At 44.1% G+C, this 16,204-nt stretch overlaps 1 protein-coding gene across 2 annotated transcripts in view; it reads left to right on the forward strand.

The window, feature by feature from the left end:
• Positions 1–16,204, forward strand: part of MTR (5-methyltetrahydrofolate-homocysteine methyltransferase) — an 80,726-nt gene that overhangs the window by 34,437 nt on the left and 30,085 nt on the right. For both annotated transcript variants that reach the window (XM_045010565.1, XM_045010566.1), the window contains exons 17-21: positions 665–781; positions 877–1,017; positions 4,540–4,629; positions 6,514–6,666; positions 7,356–7,463. In XM_045010565.1, coding sequence (XP_044866500.1) covers positions 665–781; positions 877–1,017; positions 4,540–4,629; positions 6,514–6,666; positions 7,356–7,463 — 609 coding nt within the window. The remainder of the gene's footprint in view (positions 1–664; positions 782–876; positions 1,018–4,539; positions 4,630–6,513; positions 6,667–7,355; positions 7,464–16,204) is intronic.

Raw genomic sequence — 16,204 nt, forward strand, 5'->3', positions numbered from 1 at the left:
CTCTCCTTGTGACTTTTACTAAATTTACCATGGCTGCTCCATGAGTTTTGACTAAAAAATACTGTGACACATCTGCAGCCCTTCTTGTTGTTAATAAAAAACCTGACAGACAGGATCTAGTTAATATTTTATGACAGATAATTAATTTACAATTTTTGTTGAGAAAGATAATCTGTGAGTTGTTACTAAGTTGGATCCCTTTTCTTCTTGGTTTCTTTGCTCCGCTTAAGGAAAAGTGAACATATTAGTGTTGTAGAAAGCACAAGGTGTCAGACTTTCATAGTGTGGAACACATCTTGAGAGAGCAGCTCCCCTCCTGTTTACTATTATGTGGAACACCCTTCCCAATCAAGAACCCATTCATAATAGCCCATCATCCTTTTGGGAACCAGGCAAGTTGCTTATGTATTGCTAGGTTGGGTCTTCCTTTTTGTTTCCAGCTTCTTCTACAGACATTCAAGTTCTTCTCTGAAAGGAAGAGTCTGGATAACTGTAGAAGCAGTTGGAACCAAGGAAAGGAAAGGAGGCGCTATCATCATATGACTTACCAGCACTGCACAGACCTGAAACAAGTCCTTTGTGGATCATTGGTGCCTCTCCAACTCCTCTTTTGGAATCACTTTCGTAAAGTTTGACCATGCTGATATTTTGATCCTGTTGCTAGGAAACACTGCCAGGAGCTAAAATAAGTGGAGGCCTCTCCAATCTGTCCTTCTCCTTCCGGGGGATGGAAGCCATTCGAGAAGCAATGCATGGAGTTTTCCTGTATCATGCAATTAAGGTATGATGTGCTTTCCGGCTACATTATTTGTACTCCCCAGATATGTGGTGGGAAGTTTTATGGGTATTGCTGCTGATCTTTTTCTGTACTTTTAGTATGGCATGGACATGGGGATAGTGAATGCAGGGAATCTTCCAGTGTATGATGATATTCACAAGGAACTTCTACAGCTGTGTGAGAATCTGATCTGGAATAAAGACCCAGATGCAACAGAGAAGCTTTTACATTACGCCCAGGTAACTTTCAGAGATATGTGTTTGTTAAGCTTTTGTACAGAACCCAGACTGTTGCATCTAAGTGCTGACACACCAGGTAAGATTGAAACACACATTTTATGTAGCCTCTGACAGTGTGTAGTAGAAGCTTGCACAGTTGGTGTAAGCAGCTCAGTTATTATAAGCAAATGGGAAAAAAACTGAACCAAATTGAGTACACTTTGCATCATGCCCTAAAGGTTTGCTACCAAATCAGAGTCCTTCTGACTCCTAAAGAGAGCTTGTGGCAAAGGTACCTTCTGTTGAGACTGTTTTCCCTCTAGAGCAGAATTTTATATTGCATAAGGGGCTAGGATCATTCCGGGAGGTGAAGAGGGCTTTCTTTTGCAACTCCAGCCCCTGCATGTCTTTTTGGAGGACAGAGAGCATTTTGTGTGTGCTTGAAAGGTGATCCAGTGGTAAAAGCACTCTAGTGGGACTCAGATTTGCATTCAGTTGCCAGCTGTGCCAGACTTTGTGTGTTCTTGGGCACGTCATTTAATCTCCCTCTCTTTCTCATCTCCCCATGTGTAAAAAGGGCTAAAACTATCCTACCTCACGGGGGCGTTATGTGAATCGATGCATTTGTGAGAGACTGTGATGATAGGGACCATATAAGTACCTATCTAAAGGAATATAAAAGGTGCCAAATTAACAACCCTATAGACCTAGGGTGAAATTCTGGTCCCATTGAAACCAGTGTCAACCCTCCTGTGGATTTCCAAGTTAGTTACTAGGGCACATTATAGAATAATCCTAAACCAGACTGAAGAGCTATTTCTAATGACTGCAGGCCACACCCCTTATTAAAGATGAGGGGGACTGTAGGCTGTTTCTGAAATGCATGGATTGTGTTTGGCCTGTAGGACACAACTCTGTCCATGCCTGCATGGGAACAAGGGCAGTAAATTTAAAATCAATGACAGGAAAACTTTTCAATCCCTGTCATCCCTCATCCTCCTAGCACACACTGTATGTAAGAATGAATACCATTACTAAGGTGGTTTGGTACAATGCTCTTTTAATACCAGTGGATTTACAAGTTATCTTTCCTGAGTGTGATGATAAACTTGGGATATTTTTACAGTATCTGCGGTTGCAGGGAGAAAAAAACCCAACTAGAGCCTTACAATGAGATAGAAGAACCAAACTGAAAAGTAAAATAGTTTAAGGGCCAGGTTAACAAAGATATTCTGAAACCTAAAAATTCAGATAGATGCTTTGGAAAAATCTCACTAAGCACCTACGTGAGTTAGGCATCTAAATATCTTTGTAAATTTAGCCCGAAGTGGTGGTGGTGGAAGAACCAAAGGGGATTATTTTAAACCAGAAATATCTCTGTCAAGTAGGCTAAATGTCTTAATTTTTATGGTGGTGTCCCTTAATGTTAAAGGGAATTAATAGCCCAATCAATCCTGTTCAACAGCCCTCAAGAGGGACCACATAAGTAGTGTTTCTGCAAGAGGCAGACTTTGAATGCAAATTGAGCATGAAAAGCAGTAACATGGTTGGGTAAAGCAGATGGGCTCTTTCTTCTGGTAAATTTTAACAGCCTCATTCCCTCCACCTCCCCCTGCCAGAAGCAATGCACCTTGCCGTCACCCAGTGCTGCACGCCTGGGGTGTGTGTGGAGATTTCTTCTGTCAGTCCCACCTCCCCTGCGGGATCAGGTTGCACCTGAAACATGAGATTCATTCATCCCTTGCATAGCTGCAATGTTCTTAAGGTGAAATCTTGGCCCCGTCAAAGTCAGTGGGAGTGTTGCCATTGCCTTCAGTGAAGACAGCTTTCCATCCTTAGTGTCCAGAATTATCCTACTATAAAAATCCATTCATAGTGTGTGTCCCCCATTCCCCTGCAGCAGCCAATTCTATACATTAATTACATGCTACGTAATTGTGGGTAAAATTGATCCCATTACTGAAATGCATGGCCTGAGGCCCAGCACATGATTATTACTTTTTTGTTCCTTTTTCATCCGTCCAACCCCATTTCTCCTGTTACTGTTTAAACTCTCTAGTTTACCACTTCCCTTTCAAAAGTCTTACCCACCCTGCCTCCCTCTTCTATTTGACGACTTCTTGTTAATGTCTCTTCTGCCAAGTTTCTCTTTTCTGGGGATTTCAGGGTGAGTGGTGGCCTCCATGACATACTCATCCTCTCTGTGCTTGACTCCAATAGCCTTCTCCAATCTGTAATCATTGTTGCCTATATCTTGGATCTTATCTACAGCAACATGTGATTTCCCCTTTCCTAGTCTCCTCTTACTCTGACCTACACTTGCCACTGGTTATTTAAACATTCTCTTCTCTATTTCATCCCCCTGCAAATTGGAGTCTCACTTCCCTCAAGCACCTTTATATCCATATAGATTTGCCATCCTCATCTGGCCTCTCGGCTATCTTTGTTTTTGACCAAGCTACTGTGCTATCTGCAAGCTGATAAGAGAACACCTGCATGCTGTCTACATTACAGCTACCACTGTAGGTAACACTGGTGCAGAAAAATGCTTCCAAGTTTCTGGTATAGACAAGGCATTAAGAGGCGCACTTTGGATCTCTCATCTACAGAAAGAATAAAGTCAGCTGGAGCCAATCTAGTTTCCTCTGTGGATCATCCAAAAGGTTGAGGGCCATTTCATGAGCAGGATAAGAGATATAAGGTGATATAAGACTTAGTAACTCTGAAGAAACTTTAAAGTCAGTTGAGCTCAATACAAATACATGGTTCTACCTTTAAAAGGCTGCTAATAAACATTTAAAGCAATGTGATGAGATGATCAGAAGTCAGTGAAATGTGGGAGTGTTTAGGGCAATTTTTCACTTTCAAAATGCACCACAGGCACAGTTTGCAGAAAGCAAACTGAGTTGAACCAAATGTACTGATGGATGTAATGGTCTGTTTCTTCAACCATGCACCTTTCTGGTGGATATTTGTGTATATAAAAACAAATCCTGCAATGGGACTAAAGCCTGAAATGAGAGAAAGAAAGTGTATGTTGGCTATTTTGTTCTGATGAAACTTCCCAAAATGAAATAGTTCTGGATGCCTTTTAATTCAAAAGTCATCCAGAATGTGGCATAACATAAACTGTACTCCCGCAGAACTGAATGAAAGGATTTTAAAATGAATTGTGCACTGAGCTGGCCTGGGATCAATTTAAATTACATTCCTAAGTAAAAACCTAAAGATGAGTATTTTCAGCATGTCTTAATAGTGGTAGTGTTGTTAGAAGTCTTTCTTTCTTTGTCTACATCTTTATTACAACATATGCTCCTCAGGAGTGTCAGTTTTGTTTGTCAGTAGAGCATCAGACACATAGTGCTTTGTGTACTTGTATGAACAGCACTACTTTAGAAGGTCTAAAAACGTTTAGTGTGGGATGTGTGTGAAGTTTTTAATTCTGATTCCTAGAAAAATAAAAGACCAGTTTCCGAGGTTATGACTGTGTCCTTTACCCAGTCAAATTCCCACTGACTCTAATTCTCTCTCAATCCATTTTAGACTCATGCCCAAGGAGGAAAGAAAATTGTACAGACTGATGAATGGCGGGATAGCCCCGTGGAGGAAAGGCTGGAATACTCACTTGTCAAGGTGAATTTATATAAAGTTACCTTACCTAGTCAAAGTACGCAGTATGTAGGGATCATACCTGCGGACCACCTGCTATTACCAAGAGTGTGATATAGTCCTTAAGAAGGCCACTGTTGGCTTAAAATTCGTAATCTTTCTTGCCTATGTTACTAATAACACAAGTAATTTCAAACAAAGAATATAGTCATTTAGTTTTCACTGCTTAGACTCTTTGACTTGCATTTTACCGAGCTAGGTGAATGGAGATTGACTGACTGGTTAGCTTCACTTCTAATGTTCTGTTTCTAATCCATTTCACTTTTCATTAACAGAATGCTGGTATGTTTGGGTTGCAGATGTGATGTAGAGGAGGCTTCATGTAATCATAAACTGGTTTCCATTGAAACACTTTAAAAAATCTGTATATGTTGGGAAATAGCACACAATGTAATCATGTAACTTCATGATTAGTCAGTGTTTGGATACATGCTTGTAGACAGTTTGCTAATTGGGTAGTAAATAAAGAATAGCGAATTGCACAGAGAAAGTGAATAAGGAAGTGTTATTTACCCCTTCACATAATACAAAATCTAGGGGTCTCCCAATGAATTTAATAGGCAGCAGATTTAAAGCACATACAAGGAAGTATTTCATACCATGCACAGTCAAATGGGAACTCATTGCTTGGCTATGTTGTGAAGGCCAAAAGTATAACTGGGTTAAAAAAAAAATTAGATAAGTTCATGGAGGATAGGTCTATCAGTGGCTATTAGCCAGGATGGTCAGTGACACCACCCCGTGCTCTGGGTATCCTTAAACCTTGGAGTGCCAGAAACTGACTGGATGACGGGATGGATCACTTGATAAATTGCCCTGTTCTGTTCATTCCTGCTGAAGCATCTGGCACGGGCCACTATCAGAAGATGGAATACTGGGCTAGATGGACCGTTGGTCTGACCCAGTATGGCTGTTCTTATGTTCTTATTACTCCTGGGGGGATTCTGTGTGACTGCACGCCCGCAGAAAACGCACAGTCCCTCCCACCCCCCGCAGAATTTGCATGCTTCCCTGCAGAAAACTGTAGGGAAGCCGAGGGTGGGGGTGGGGTGATCCCCTCCAAACAGAGGTGAGGTATGGAGGGGCACACGGGTTTACATGCCACTGCCTCCACCACCACCCCACAGAGTCCCATTCCTCCTGCACCCGGAAGCCCCCAACGAGCCCCTGTGCATCCAGATCTCCCACTGAGATGCCCTCCCTCAGATTGCCCCACACAGAACCATTTCACCCCACACCTGGATCTCCACACACTAAGCCCCTCCACACTTGGATTCTGCTGGGCTGAGCCTGCCTGCCCATACCTGGTACACCTGGCGCAGAGGGGTAGGGCCCCACAGTGTTTCTGGGGCAGGCCCAGCCCTTGCACTGGGTCAGGTGCAGCCTCACTGCCAAGTCTCTGTACTAGGGGAGGTAGGGGCTTCAGGGTGATCTCCCACCTCAGTGCAGTCAGTGACCTGTCCTCCCCACTGACATTCTGGAGCCACATTTATTTATTGACAAATAAAATGTGTAGAATTTTAAAATATTGTGCACATAATTTTTAATATATTTGGTGTACAATTCCTTCAGGAGTATCTTATGCATATTTTAATGAGAGTAAGGCTGTCCAAGAGAACATAATTGAAAGATAGTTATGATGCATTCTTGAAGATAAGCAGTCTAAAGTTGATCAATTTTTGCTTTTGTGATTTTTTTTTTAAAGGACTCTGAAATTTTTGGGGAGAACACACACACATATATACACACACTGTGTGTGTGTGTGTGTGTGTGTGTATATATGTATATGTGTATATATATATATATATATATATATATATAAAATAAAAGTTTAAAAAATATTTTCAGGGCATTGAAAAATACATCGTTGAGGACACAGAAGAGGCAAGATTAAACCATAACAAATATCCCAGATCTCTGAACATAATTGAAGGGCCCCTGATGAATGGCATGAAAGTTGTTGGCGATCTTTTTGGTGCTGGAAAGATGTTTCTGCCTCAGGTAAAGAGGGGAATAAACTGTCTCTTGTATTTCCACAAGTTTCGCCTAGCCTCTCTATCCTCTCTCCAGTTGTTGCTTATAATAAGTGTCCATAAATGGTTCTATTCCAGCTTCCCTTTCCAAAGGAAATGGAATGTTTGAATTCTAAAAACGTAGGTGTATCTATTAAGATGATGATGTTTTTTGTGCTCTTTCATTGCACATGACCCTTCTTTGTAGGTGGGGTTTTGTTGGGTTTTCTGTTTTGTTTCTTCCCTTTCTTTTCAATTCCCCATCTTTTTTCCAAACCTTTTTTTCTGTGCTGCTTGGTGGGCACCTCTTTGATCATTGCATTGTAATTTCATCTTTTGTGGACTTTACTTAAGGGCCTGATTCTGAAAAGAGCTGAGCTCCCTCAACTCACATTGACCTATTTATGTTTGGTGGTTACTAAGCGCCTGTCAGGATTGGGCCCCACAGCCCTGCTCCTACAGTGAACTCCATGCAGGCATGTCCCCACTGAAGTCAGTGGGGCTCCGCATGGAGCAGGGATTGGACAGCATGGCGCTCACTGCAAGATTGGGATCTGTGTTTGCAAATGTGTATTTTGGTTTGCAGGTTTTCTGTAACTGGTTAGAAAAACAGGCTGTTTGAAGGGCTGTAGTTGTTTCTCTGTGTCTGACACTCTTTTCCTCCATTTGTCAATTCAGGTGATAAAGTCTGCTCGAGTTATGAAGAAGGCAGTTGGCCACCTCATTCCCTACATGGAAAAGGAAAGAGAGGAAAAGAGAGCTAATTCCAGCAGCATTGAAGAAGAGGCAAGTTGTGCTTTCTTGTGCTGTAACTCTTTAAAACTAGCTTTCACTGAAGTCACTGAAGCTGGGCTATTGATCTGTTTGAGTTGTTTGATTTAAAATCCTGAAATCTTGGCCAGGGACACAGAGGTGTGTGAACCTAGGCCTGGTTCCAAGTGGATCTTGTATGAATTAGGGCTAGGAGTGCAAATCACATGGCACGCTCAGGCTCCACATAGCTGTGGCCTGAAGCCAAACACCAGAACTTCTGTAGTTGGATCTCAAATGTCGTATATTTTTCTTAGTTTGAACTCAAAATTTGTGGAATAAATGCTGGTAAACTTGAAACTGACAAATCCGATATGGCTTTAGCAATTATCAGGGCCCTGGATGCCATGTCATATCTAAATTCTGCAGCAAGATCTGTTTTCTGCAGTTTGTCAGCAGCAGATGTTGTGGCAAATGGAAATTTCTGTAGCCGCATAATGTAAAAGAATTTTAAAAAATAAGGAGAAACACAGAGAAATGGTAAATCTAAAATTTGTAAGTTTTCTTGGGCTTTTTCTTAGATGAATACTTTTCAATGGATTTAGAGTTTTGTGCTGCAGACATCAAGGCCTCTGGATACAGATTTTTTTTCCCATTTGCTATTGATTCTTTACATGGTTATGCCTTTCATGAAATAATGGTTAAATATTTTTTTTAAATGCTGAAAAGAAGAACTTGAATAGAAAAATTCTGTATAATCTAATGGGAGAGAGAGAGCATGTCTTTTCTCTTTCTCCTCCCTTAGCCATCTCTTATGGATTTTTCTCTCTTCTGCTGGAGAATGATTTTGCAGACTTTTCTTCCCTTCCCCTCCATGCCCAGCAGCAACATATTCTTTGCTTCTGCTGCTCTCTGTTCCGAGCCAACTCCTCTAAGTTGTGTGCACTCTAGTATTCCTCTTTAGGGTGACTGCCTGTATCTGATCCAGTGCCAGTGAGAATCTGTTGATTTCAAGGGGTGTTGGATTGGCAGGGGGGGCTGGACTCGATGACCTTTCAGGGTCCCTTCCAGTTCTATGAGATAGGTACATCTCCATATATTTTTTTAATAGTTCCCCTGCTGTCCCCTGATTAAATAGATTTTTACGTTCATTTTAATGTATTCCAACAGTATACGCTCCGCAAAATTCATCACTGTAGTTCCTCTAAGGGTACGTCTACATTACGAAATTAATTCGAACTTATTCTATTCGAATTTTTGGAAGCGATTTTATGTATTTGATGTTGTGTGTCCCCACTAAAGCGCGTGTATTTGGCGGAGTGCGTCCACAGTACTGAGGCTAGCATTGAATGTCGGAGTGGTGCACTGTGGGAAGCTATCCCACAGTTCCTGCAGTCCCCGCTGCCCATTGGAATTGTGGGTTAAGCTCCCAGTGCATGATGGGGCAAAAATATTCTCGCGGGTGTTTCTGGGTGTGTGCTGTCACTCGCTCCTCCCTCCGTGAAAGCTACGGCAGAAGCCATACTACCAACAGATGGTGCAGTATGGTGCACCGCCTGTCTCCTAGTACAATCCACCTCCCATGTTCTCTCATCTTTCTATCTACTCTTATTTAACCATTTCCCACCTTTTTTCGGCTACCGTGAACCGAGCAGCACAGCTTCCGCTGCAAACTCTGCTCATGCTTCTCCTACTCTTGCAGCTCTAGCGAGCTTCCCGACTCCGTGAAAGCTACAGAAGACAACCATTTACTGCCTTTTATCGGCCATCTTGAACCGAACAGGCCTCCTACGTTTTGCGCCCTTTTTCTAGGATTACCCATGCAGGTGCCATAGCGCGGCAATCATGGAGCCCGCTCAGATCTCTGCTGCAGTTTTGACTGTTGTAAATACCAATGCATTATCCAGCAGTATGTGCAGTACCTGCAAAACCGGGCGAGGAAGCGACGACAGTGTGATTACACTGGTCTACAATTTTTGAGAAGTCACCTGCTTCAGAGATAAAATGTGCTATTTATTATGTATTTTGATGTGCTGAATTCAAATATGACAATTAAAACAACGGATTGGCTACTGTTTCTAAGGCCTGGTCTACACTACGGGGGGGGGGGGGGGGTCGAACTAAGGTACACGACTTCAGCTACGCGAATAGTGTAGCTGAAGTCGAACTACCTTAGTTCGACTGACTTACCCGTCCAGATGCGGTGGGGTCGAACTCCGCGGCTCCAAGGTCGACTCCGCCACCGCCGTTCACGGTGGTGGAGTTCCGGAGTCGACCGGAGCGCGTGGGGAGTTCGAACTATCACGTCTTGATTAAACGCGATAGTTCGAACTCCGAGAAGTCGAACTCACCGCGTCGACCCGCGCGGTAAGTATGGACCTACCCTAAGTTATTTAAGTTTTTACATTTTATGTCTATGTATATTGTGTAGATAGTAGAGTTTTAATCATAAATTGTAAACCTAGGTCTTTTCATGTGTTTATGGTTGCTTTACATGATAATATTTCACCTGTCCTGTTTATGTAACACTTTAAAAATCAGCAAAAGGATTATATAACTAAAATTTATTATGAAACAAAAGGCAAAAAACTATTATGTACATAGTTTAGTCCTATTCAGTGTCTACTCGGTGCTTCTTAGCTTGTCTCTTGTATTCATTAAATGGAGCATCTCTTGTCACTGTCCAGCAATAGTCTGCAAGCATTGATGGGCTCCATTTGCCCTGATAGCGTTTCTCCATTGTTGCAATGTCCTGGTGAAATCGCTCGCCGTGCTCGTCGCTCGCTGCTCCGCAGTTCGGTGGAAAAAAATCTAGATGAGAGTGCAAAAAATGTATCTTTAGTGACATGTTGCAACCAAGGCTTTTGTATGCCTTGAGGAGGTTTTCCCACCAACAACCTGTAGTTGTCTGCCTTGTTGTTTCTGAGAAAATTTATTGCCACTAACTGGAAGGCTTTCCATGCCGTCTTTTCCTTGCCACGCAGTGCATGGTCAAATGCATCGTCTTGAAGAAGTTCACGAATCTGAGGACCAACAAAGACACCTTCCTTTATCTTAGCTTCACTTAACCTTGGAATTTTTCCACGGAGGTACTTGAAAGCTGCTTGTGTTTTGTCAATGGCCTTGACAAAGTTCTTCATCAGACCCATCTTGATGTGTAAGGGTGGTAACAAAATCTTCCTTGATTCAACAAGTGGTGGATGCTGAACACTTTTCCTCCCAGGCTCCAATGACTGTCGGAGTGGCCAATCTTTCTTGATGTAGTGGGAATCTCTTGCACGACTATCCCATTCGCAGAGAAAACAGCAGTACTTTGTGTATCCAGTCTGCAGACCAAGCAAGAGAGCAACAACCTTCAAATAGCCACAAAGCTGCCACTGACGTTGGTCATAGTTTATGCACCTCAAAAGTTGTTTCATGTTGTCATAGGTTTCTTTCATATGGACTGCATGACCAACTGGAATTGATGGCAAAACATTGCCATTATGCAGTAAAACAGCTTTAAGACTCGTCTTCGATGAATCAATGAACAGTCTCCACTCATCTGGATCGTGAACGATGTTGAGGGCTGCCATCACACCATCGATGTTGTTGCAGGCTACAAGATCACCTTCCATGAAGAAGAATGGGACAAGATCCTTTTGACAGTCACGGAACATGGAAACCCTAACATCACCTGCCAGGAGATTCCACTGCTGTAGTCTGGAGCCCAACAGCTCTGCCTTACTCTTGGGTAGTTCCAAATCCCTGACAAGGTCATTCAGTTCACCTTGTGTTATGAGGTGTGGTTCAGAGGAGGAGGATGGGAGAAAATGTGGGTCCTGTGACATTGATGGTTCAGGACCAGAAGTTTCATCCGCTTCCTCTTCCTCGTCTGACTCAAGTGAGAATGATTCTGGTGCATCAGGAACCGGCAGTCCTTCTCCGTGGGGTACTGGGCGTATAGCTGATGGAATGTTTGGATAATGCACAGTCCACTTTTTCTTCTTTGACACACCTTTCCCAATGTTAGGTCTGAATGAAAATATAGCAGACAAAACAGTTATGCCAACCTGACTGAAGTCAGGATAACAGAGGTTTCTGGGTAATCCCAGAGTGGAAAAGTACTGAGAAGCAGCATTGTTTCACAAAGCCCTGGAAAACGTGAGATAAGCCAGGGATTACATTCCTGGCATAGCATTAGCTGTGCTAAGGACAGTGTTTGAAGAACTGATAAACTCTAGCATCCCACGGTTCAGATTCTAACTCTCTGGTTGAGTTATAGGTTTGTTTAAAACTCCCCTGTATTTCTAACTTTTGGGTGTTAAGAAATAATTAATAATCTAAAGTTATAGACATAAAGTCTAGGCATGTGTGTATATTAAAAGTGTCTAGTTTTAAGTTGTTAAACAAAGGGGGGTGGGTTTTGCTCAAGTGAGTGATGTATGACGTAATAAAACTGTCTATATAGGCTAATGCTAAGCTGTAAAGAGAGGCTGGTTCTGACTGGAGACGAGTTGCTCTTTACTGACGCGTGCACTTGTCAATAAAGAGCTTTTTGATTGGACCTTGCTGGTGTTGCCTGTCTCTCTGTGATCCGACAACGAACTTCGCTGTTGGGGTTAAAGTCCCTGACACCAACTGGAGGCACCATGCAGAAATAACAATTGCTGGTATGATCTGTTGGCTCTCTCCAAATCATTGGCACTGCAAAAGGCATAGATTTCCTTTTCCTGTTCAACCACTGGCGAAGATTTGTTGCACAAGTGTTGCAGCATATGTGTGGGGCCCACCTCTTGTCCTGATCTCCAATTTTGCAGCCAAAAGAAAGGTGATAGGCTTTCTTAACCATAGTGGTTATACTGCGCTTTTGTGATGCAAAAGTCACTTCACCACAAACATAGCAGAAGTTATCTGCACTGTTCACACAAGTACGAGGCATCTCTGCTCACTTTGGCTAAACAGAAATATGTCCCTTTACAAAATCAAACACTGACAAATAAGAGAGCACGACACTGTATGATTTCTAGAGCTGATATAGGGCAATTTGTTCAGCAGAGTGATGTAAGCTTCGTTATGATTGCATCATCCATGACTTCTAGCAATTCATATCATGTATGACGCAATACCAGCTTCAGATTGCATCATTCATTGTTTTGCCTAAAAAACAAGTACTGTCCAAACTCAGTCATAGATTTATTCATAGATCCAGTCAAAGATGTATTTTAGGCATTTCTGGTTTAAATTGAGATCCCTTCCCTTTATAACTCACTTATCCTCCGCTATTCCCAAGTCAAGGGTCGTATATACTGACCCAATAGCATAACTTGAAAACTAGAGCCAATCAACAATTTTAAGCATCATTTTCGTTCTCAGTGACCCAGAATTAGTAAAGTTTGACTACATTTATTTCAGAAGCATTTTGGCTGTAGAGCAGTGTTACTATACTGATGAGGACATGGATACAGACGTTCCAAGAAGCACTGCATGTGGCGATTGGGAGATCATGGTGACATTGGGCCAGGTTCATGCTGTGGAATGACGATTCTGGACTCGGGGAAACTAGCACAAACTGGTGGGACTGCATAATATTGCAGGTCTGGGATGATTCCCAGTGGCTGCGAAACTTTCGTATGCGTAAGGCCACTTTCGTGGAACTTTGTGACTTTCTGTCTCCTGCCCTGAAGCACAAAGACACCAAAATGAGAGCAGCCCTAACAGTTGAGAAGTGAGTGGCTATAGCACTGCGGAAGTTTGCAGCGCCCGACAGCTACCGGTCAGTCAGGAATCAGTTCGGAGTGGGTAAATCTACTGTAGGGGTTGCTGTGCTGCAAGTAGACAATGCAATCATTGACCAGCTGCTATCAAGGGTAGTGACTTTGGGAAATGTGCAGACCATCGTGGATGGCTTTAATGCGCTGTGGTTCCCTAACTGCAGCGGGGCGATAGACAGAACGCATATCCCTATCTTGGCCCCGGCGCACTAGGGCAGCCAGTACATAAACCGCAAGGGGTACTTTTCCATGTGCTGCAAGCACTGGTGGATCACAAGGGACGTTTCACCGACATCAGTGTGGGATGGCCGGGAAAGGTGCATGACGCTCGCATCTTCAGGAACTCTGGTCTGTTTGAACAGCTGCAGGAGGGACTTACTTCCCAGACTAGAAAATTACTGTTGGGGATGTTGAAATGCCTGTAGTTATCCTCGGGGACCCAGCCTACCCCTTAATGCCATGGCTTATGAAGCCGTACATAGGCACCCTGGACAGTAGTAAGGAGCAGTTCAACTATAGGCTGAGCAAGTGCAGAATGGTGGTAGAATGTGCTTCTGGACGTTTGAAAGTGCGCTGGCACAGTTTACTGACTCGGTTAGATCTCAGCACAACCAATATTCCAATTGCTGCTTGTGGTGTGCTCCACAATATCTGCGAGAGTAAGGGGGAGACTTTTATGGCGGGGGTGGAGGTTGAGGCAACTCACCTGGTGGCCAATTTCACAGCCAGACAACAGAGCAATTAGAAGAGCGCAGCAGGGTGCGCTGCGCATCAGAGAAGCTTTGAAAGCCAGTTTCATGACTGGCCAGGGTAGGTTGTCACAGTTGTTTGTCTCTCTTGAAGTTACCTGCCCCCTATATATATGAAAGGAAATAAGTCAAAATTGTTTAAAAACTGTTCCTTATTATTTGTTGCACAACACATTGAGAGAAATCCGGACCGGGGGAGGAGGAGGTATTGGGTTCGGGGGGGTGGAGGAGGAGGGAAGGACAAGTCCAGAAACCAAATCAGAAGTTCGCATGTGCCAGCTTTCTGCTGCTTTGGTGATCCTCTGGGGTTGAGTGTGTGGGTCCCCGTAGCCTCCCCCCTCGTGTTATTGGGCGTCTGGATGAGGAGGCTCTGGAACTTGGGGAGGAGGGAGGGCGGTTATACAGGGGCTGCAGCAGCAGTCTGTGGTCTTGCTGCCTTTCTTGCATTAGATCCACCATACAGCGGAGCACGTCAGTTTGCTCCCCCATGAGCATGACCATAGCGTCCTGCCTGCTCTCATCACGCACGTCCCTCCTCTCTTCGTGTTCCTGTAATGCATTACGGGACTCTGCAATTGTTTGCCTCCATGCATTTAGCTGGGCCCTATCAGTGCGGGAGGACTTCATGAGCTCGGCGAACATGTTGTCCCGAGTTGTTTTTTCCATCTTCTAGTCTGGACCAGCCTCTGGGACAGAGTAGATAGGGGCTGCGTTGGAACATTTCCACCTGCGGGAGGAGAAAAAGGGAGGGAGGGTAGTATTTTAAAAGATACATTTCAGAGAACAAAGGAGACACTTTGGTGTAAGTAAGCCATCACACACGGCCGGGCAACAGAATTCAGCTTGCAGGCAGCCTAGGGGCACGCGGGGTTCTGCTTCTTCTACATTCATTTCAATGCTTTCAAACTGCTGGGCCCCCTTTCCCATAGCCTGGTGGGTTTGCCATATAAAAGGAGGGTCTGTGGGCTCTCTGGGATGATCGCTTCACACAATAGCCCCCTCCCCCCGCCCCCCCCGCCCCCCCGCACCCACTGCGTGGCTCTGATGAGGTTCTGAGCAGGGATGAGCCCTAAACTAAACGCGAACAACCCAGTGCAGCTGGGTTTCCCCCACTGCGTGGCTCCGATCAGGCTTTCACTCACCAGAAGTACCTTCTCCAGGGTCATGGTCCGGGAGCCCGCCTTGGGAGTGGGAGGAGGCTATTGGCTCCAGCATTAAGAATAGTTCCTGGCTAGGGAGGAAAACGGATTCCCCACTTGCCGCCTGTGCTCTGTCGTCGTCTGTCGTCGTCCTCCTCCTCCTCCTCCTCCTCTTCGTTCTCCAATGACTCTTCCTCCTCGTTCCGTGCAACTCCCCCCTTGCAGGTGTCCACGGACCGTGGTGGGGTAGTGGTGGCGTCACCCCCCCCCCCCCATAATTGCACACTGCTCATGGTAGGAGCAGAATGTATGGGGAGATGACCCAGAGCGCCCATTCACCTCCCTGGCTTTTTGGTACGCTTGCCTGAGCTCCTTGATTTTTATACAACACTGCTCTGTGTCCCTGGAGTAGCCTCTTTCCGTCATGGCCCTGGAGACTTTAGCCTACGTATTTTTGTGTTCCTTTTTTTGGAACGTAGTTCTGCCATAACAGACTCGTCTCCCCAACATGCGATGAGATCCAGTACCTACCATTCGGACCATGCTGGAGCTCGCCTGTGAATCCGGGACTGCGTGATCTCCTGTGATGGTGGACTGTGCTGATGGTCACCTGTGCTGATGGTGACCAAACAGGAAATGAAATTCAAAAGTTCCTGGGGCTTTTCCTGCCCACCTGGCTAGTGCATTGGAGTTGAGACTGTTGTCCAGAGCAGTCACAAGGGAGCATTCTGGGATAGCTCCTGGAGGCCAATAATGTCGAATTGCATCCACAATACCTTTAACCCGGGATTGCGATCTCGATTTAAGCTCTACTGCACTTGTCAAGGTTGAGTACAGAATTCGGATTAAAGAGCCCTTTAAATCGAACAAAATGGTTTGGTCATGTGGATGGAATAATTTTTTTTCGAATTAACTCAGCTAATTCTGAAATAAGACTAGTGTAGACCAGGCCTAAGATGTTTCCTAGTGAACCATCATTAGGTGTGGTGTTCTCAAGTGCCCCCTTTTCTAAAAGAGAAGTATTGTTAAGATATTAGATTAGCAATTTCAGTCAACAGCAATATCTCTGAGGAGCCATGGATTTGTATGTGATCAGAGATGCAAGCACCTCACAAAAAGACTTATTACTGAGAGCA

Source organism: Mauremys mutica, chromosome 3 (genome assembly GCF_020497125.1).
Source record: "Mauremys mutica isolate MM-2020 ecotype Southern chromosome 3, ASM2049712v1, whole genome shotgun sequence".
NCBI lineage: Eukaryota > Metazoa > Chordata > Testudines > Geoemydidae > Mauremys > Mauremys mutica.